The 5,653-nt window shown below is 34.4% G+C and overlaps 1 protein-coding gene across 1 annotated transcript in view; it reads right to left on the bottom strand.

The window, feature by feature from the left end:
- Positions 1–2,348, bottom strand: part of LOC107726823 (mucin-2) — a 25,233-nt gene extending 22,885 nt beyond the window's left edge. The window contains 6 exon segments of the mRNA XM_074560131.1: positions 98–180; positions 265–328; positions 953–1,082; positions 1,525–1,750; positions 1,951–1,980; positions 2,267–2,348. Of these exon segments, the coding sequence (XP_074416232.1) occupies positions 98–180; positions 265–328; positions 953–1,082; positions 1,525–1,750; positions 1,951–1,980; positions 2,267–2,315 (582 nt within the window). The 5' untranslated portion in view covers positions 2,316–2,348.
- Between the last annotated feature and the right edge of the window lie 3,305 nt (positions 2,349–5,653).

Raw genomic sequence — 5,653 nt, 5'->3', positions numbered from 1 at the left:
CTCTCTCTCTATTTATTTATTTATATATATATATATATATATATAATTATTATTATTTTTTTGCAGTACATTTTTATTCCACTGTGCAGAAACTCACTGTGTTCGTCTGCGCAACAGAGTCTTGTGTCAGGCATTGGCCATCAGAGAAGACACTGGTGAATATCAGCTGCTGCATAGTTTCTATGAACAAAATAGTAATGTTAAAACACCACCAGAAAGTACTACATGATTATATCATAAAACTCTTTGTTTAAACACACTAACCTGAGCTGTTCTTGTGCCCACAAAGTCCACTCATACCCTCCACTAAATCCTGGTTCAGTTGCATCTGTAAGAGATGTGCTTAAAGTGCCCCTATTATGGATTTTTGAAAATTACCTTTCATGCAGTGTGTAACACAGCTCTAAGTTTGCCCGCTCACTTGTTGTGCGCGCAGACCAGGGAAAACTTGGTCTGAATGAAAATGCTAATTCATTCTTTGCCACTAGGTGCCACTTTTGGAGCAGTAAAAATAGCGGTTTCCCCGGTAACGCTGTACACAAAGCAGCACTGCGCTCACAAACATAGCTTTACCAGGCATTACAGGCATGATGAAATTAAAATGAGACCAATCGGACCAATCACCGCAAATTAACGTCACGCAAAGGAGGGGTTTGGAAAAATGAATCGTTGAGCGAATCGTTTGTGAGTCGTTGAGCAAGTAAAGTAAAAATAAATGCATATCATAAGACAATGAAAGTGTTTTTTGACCTTGCATGAATGCAACCTGTTGTTGGCGACTCCTAAAACCAAAATATGAACCTTTCATTACCCATAATAGGGGCACTTTAAAGATTACTTACAGTATGGTCAGGGTCGCTATAATATAGTAATCACATATTTTTATTCTTATGAACAATGCTACATTAAAATTTTGTAATCTTGCGGACCATTGTCTTTAATGGTAACTCACCCAAAGTGAACTGACACCATTAGCTACACTGTACCATGTGACAGACAATGGCAAAACTTTGCTTTGGAGCCTGGTATAGATTCCATAATGAAACACGTGCTGATAGGTGTGGTCGTATGGAAGGGAAATTCTGTGAAAACATTGACAAAAATTCAATGCGGATATATTAACAAGAAACATTTTTTTATCAATAAATACTTCTAAAAGTGTAGTCAGTATATTTATTTGCATGCTACAAAATGGTATATTGAATGAAATGGTATAAATAGAAACTAAAAGTATTTGCTTTATTAATAACATGATTATTCTAGCAAAATCCCAATTCTAATCAAATTCTAAGCAATTCTAAGCAAAATATTCGATTTGCTAAATTAAACATTATGTAAAGAAGGAAATATGAGGGGGTGCTGATATTTAGTAGCACACAAAGCTGCTATTATAATGAAATACTATTACAATGCTATAATTTAATAATTACAACATTATAAGCTCTTTTAATAACATGAACAACCATTTTCGGAACTTTTATACAACAAAAATCGAAATATTGGTCACAAATGTGACTCCCATACCTGCTGCCTTCCACTGTCACAGTATTATTGTGAACGAGGGTCGTGACTTTATTCACAATGATCTCCACTCTGTCCATCAGGCCATTCGGTCCACGCTGGACGATGATATGACAGTCCACTCCAGCATGACTGAAGCGTGTAAGCGTTACAGGACATGTGGTCTTCAGATGAAATGCAGTTTTGTTGAATGTATAAAAGATGCCGCTGCCGTATGTCTTACATACATCTGAAATAAGACCCAAATAAATAAGATCAAAGTGGACAACAGCTTTCTTTCTTGCTTGCTTTCTTTCTTTAACATGTGATTTGTCTCTAAATAAAACAAAATCTAATTTCCCAGTTATATTGGACATTGGACATGCTATTAATATAACTGGACTTGATCAATTATGTATTCAAGTAGATAAAATGCAATATTTGTCTTACTTTGAGCTGTAAACACAGAGTGAATGTGGCCTGCAGATAAAAGCAGAAAAAGTTAAACAAGATGAAAATCTTCACTTAAAAAAATAAAGAATTGTACCATTTATGTCTAGCCATAAATAATACATAATACTGGCAATATTAAAAAGTAAGAATTAAAACAATAATAATAAACGTTAATTTAAAAATGGATGATAAATAATATTAAATAAATAATAGTCAATGTAATAAATTACTTATATTTAAGTTTAAAATTAATTATTCGTCATTAAATTAAATAATATAAATCATTTATTAACGTAATCTAAAATCAGCTAACCTGAGAATACAATAATTATTCCTAAAAGTGTAGCCTCTCGTAGAGCCATTCTGTCCAATGAACCATCTGCTCACTGGTGCACAACTGCAGCAGGACTACAGAAATTCTTCTCGCAGCCCTTTTATGACGAGATCTACTTCACTAATTTGAATAACATGAGGAAACAGCCACAAGATTAAACACTGACTAAATTCACATTAACTAATAAGGGGGTGTGGAACACAAAAGCTAACAAAGGTTTTTTTTTGTTTTTTTTATGTGCTCACATTAGACAACCGTGGAGAAAATCCAAAGATTCATGTTGGAAATCCCTTTATTTGGCACTGCTTTGTTGTTTACCTGTAATGGTGTGTAGGTCATATTCTGTTTGACATTGTACCTGGTTCTGCTCTGTGAACAGGTGGATTTGATTTCAGGAACAGGAACACTGTTAGCTCCCTGATGAGAATACGATCTCAAAACTCAATCACGGCAAATGCAAATCTCCTTTCAAATGTGTGTTCAAAGGACATACGTAACTCTAATCCCAAAACTGTATATTCACTGATGTATATTGCCTTACCAACATCATCAAAACTTTAAAACTGCTTTAAGAAAATATTTTTAGAGAAAGAGAGAGAGAGAGAAAAAAACACAGGTTGCATTGTAGTCTTGTGCAATTACAAGGAGGATATACACATTATTTACAACCTTTTAACTGTAAAGTCTTCTATTCAATTTACTTTTTTATTAGTTTTTTTTTCCCCCAAATAGGTGAATTATTACATCCTTCTGCTCCAGGATAAAAGACAATTATGCATGTACATGCCAAGAACCAGAACAAATCCTTACAGCAACATGACTATTAAATTGTGATAGAAGGTTAATATTAGATAAATATTACCTAAACAGATAAAGCTGGTTAAGAACATCCTTTAGAAGAGCTCAGAACAGCATTCGATTGTATTATTATGTCAAATAATTTTTTTATTTTTTATATTTAATATCAAAAGCAAGACATATATTTATGGATGAATTTAATAGCTACGTTATTTTATTAAGTTGTAAATAAAGCAAAGGAGTATGTTTTTTCAAAGTTTTTTCAAAGGCTTTTTCAGTCTTTCTACTTTAAAAATTCACATTCAATTCAGTGTGTTCTTTGTGTTACTTTGTAATTATTTGAGAAATCTACTAGCAATTTCTGAGTGAAAAAGGTTCCAAAATAAATACATAAATAAATAAAAAATTCTTCAGTTTTTAAGTTGTGAAATTATACGAAACACACTGTCTGTGTGTGTGTGTGTGTGTGTGTGTGTGTGCGCGTGCGTGCGTGCGTGCGTGCGTGCATGTGTGTGTGTTTATCCTACATTGTGGGGAACAAATGTCCCCACAAGGATAAAATACATAAATAAATAAATAAATAAAAATTTCAGTGTACTTTTTTTTTTCCAGTTTTTAAGTCGTGAAATTATATGAAACACACTCTGTGTGTGTGTGTGTGTGTGTGTGTGTGTGTGTGCGTGTGTGTTTGTGTGTGTGTGTTTATCCTACATTGTGGGGAACAATGTCCCCACAAGGATAGTATAACTTGACATTTTTGACATTGTGGGGACTGGCCTGTTTGTCTGAAAGTGTTAGAATGCAAACTGGTTTTCTGTAAGGGGTAGGTTTAGGGTTAGGGGATAGAAAATATTGTTTGGTCAGTATAAAAGTAATTGAAGTCTATGGAAAGTCCCCACAAAGAAACCTAGCTGTGTGTGTGTGTGTGTGTGTGTGTGTGGGTTAAAAATCATACCTGTATCTCAGATGTCCTTGAACACCAAAGCAGCTGCTAAACTTGTGACTAAAAATGTTTCCCCAATAAAGACTATATGGTACAACAGCGAAGAGGCTTGTAAGGAAATTATTGGTGCCATTTACAAGGTCTATTCTGTCCAGCAGGTGGCAACATATCTGTTTGTCTGGTTTAAGGTGGTGTTGTCTCATCTACTATCCGTCCACATAGCTGTATCCAAATACAAAAAGTAGTTTTGTTTTTTTTTCAGAATGTAAGCTAATCATCAACAATCACTTCATCGGCAAAAGCTGTGTCCAAGCATATCCGTGTCCTCAGTGAAATGGTGTTGATTTACAATCAGTTCCTATAATCTAAATAACCACACTCATGGACCATACTCATCCCAGATTAGGACTCTTATCATAAGAAGTCAGTAACCTAGGCGACTGTTTGAAAAAGGCTAGAATACTAAACGCTCAGTACAGGCTTCTGGTGGAATATTACTAAACCGTGAACATTAAAACCACTCACAGGTGAAGTGAATATCATTGATTATATCATTGCAATGGCACTTTTCAAGAGGTGGGATATATTAGGCAACAAGTGAACAGTCAATTCTGCTGGGAAACCTTGGGTCCTGGCATTCATGTGGATGTTACTTTGACATGTACCACATACCTAAAGATTGTTGCAGACCACATCCACCCCTGATGAAAATGGGCCCTGCCATACTGCGAAAAATGTTTGGAGATCTCAGATCTCAATCCGATTTAGCATCTACTGTATGGGATGTCCTGGACCAACAAATCTGATCCATGGAGGTCCCACCTTGTAAATTACAGGACCTAAATGAGGCTGCTATCTCTTGGTGCCAGAGACCACAGGACAATTTCAGAAGTCTCATGGAGTCCATGCAGCCACATCAGAGCTGTTTTGGCAGCACGAAGTGGACCTACATAATTTGTATACTCGTATGCAGAGGTGGACAGTAGTGAAGTATTTTTACTTTACTCAAGTAAATTTAAAAAGTATCTGTACTTTTCTTTGGAAAACGTTTACTTCACTACATCCCAAAGCATAATGTCATACTTTTTACTGCACAACGTTTCATAAATAAAAGTTGTTGTTTTTTTACCTTTAATATTTAAGATCATTAAAAATGTAGTACTTCCTTGTACTCAAGTAAATCTTTGAATTACTTTTACTTGAGTAAAAGATAGTACTACATTTCTAATGTAATTAAGTATTAAATGATATTTAATATGAAACGTAGTGCAGTAAAAAGTACAATATTATGCTTTGGAATGTTGTGAAGTAAAGTTTTCTAAAGAAAAACACTCTGATAAAGTACAGACACTTGAAAAGTACTTTTAAAGCAGAGTAAAAATATTTTACTACTGTCCGCCTCTGCTCATACGATAAAATTTTAGAAGATGTAGATTGTATTGAATACATTTGCATTTCATATTAATACAAATTAAGTTAATTTCCAAATTTAAAAAAGTATTATCCCTTAATATGCACTTAGTGTAAATAGACACTCTGTATTTTTAATGGACACATTTCCTCATTATGCCTTTTCTCTAGTTAAAGGAAATCTCTCTCTCTCTCTCTCTCTCTCTCTCTCTCTC

This window comes from Sinocyclocheilus rhinocerous, unplaced genomic scaffold (genome assembly GCF_001515625.1).
Source record: "Sinocyclocheilus rhinocerous isolate Xijiao unplaced genomic scaffold, SAMN03320098_v1.1 scaffold155, whole genome shotgun sequence".
NCBI classification, from domain to species: Eukaryota; Metazoa; Chordata; class Actinopteri; order Cypriniformes; family Cyprinidae; genus Sinocyclocheilus; species Sinocyclocheilus rhinocerous.
This window is presented reverse-complemented; position numbering and strand designations above follow the sequence as displayed.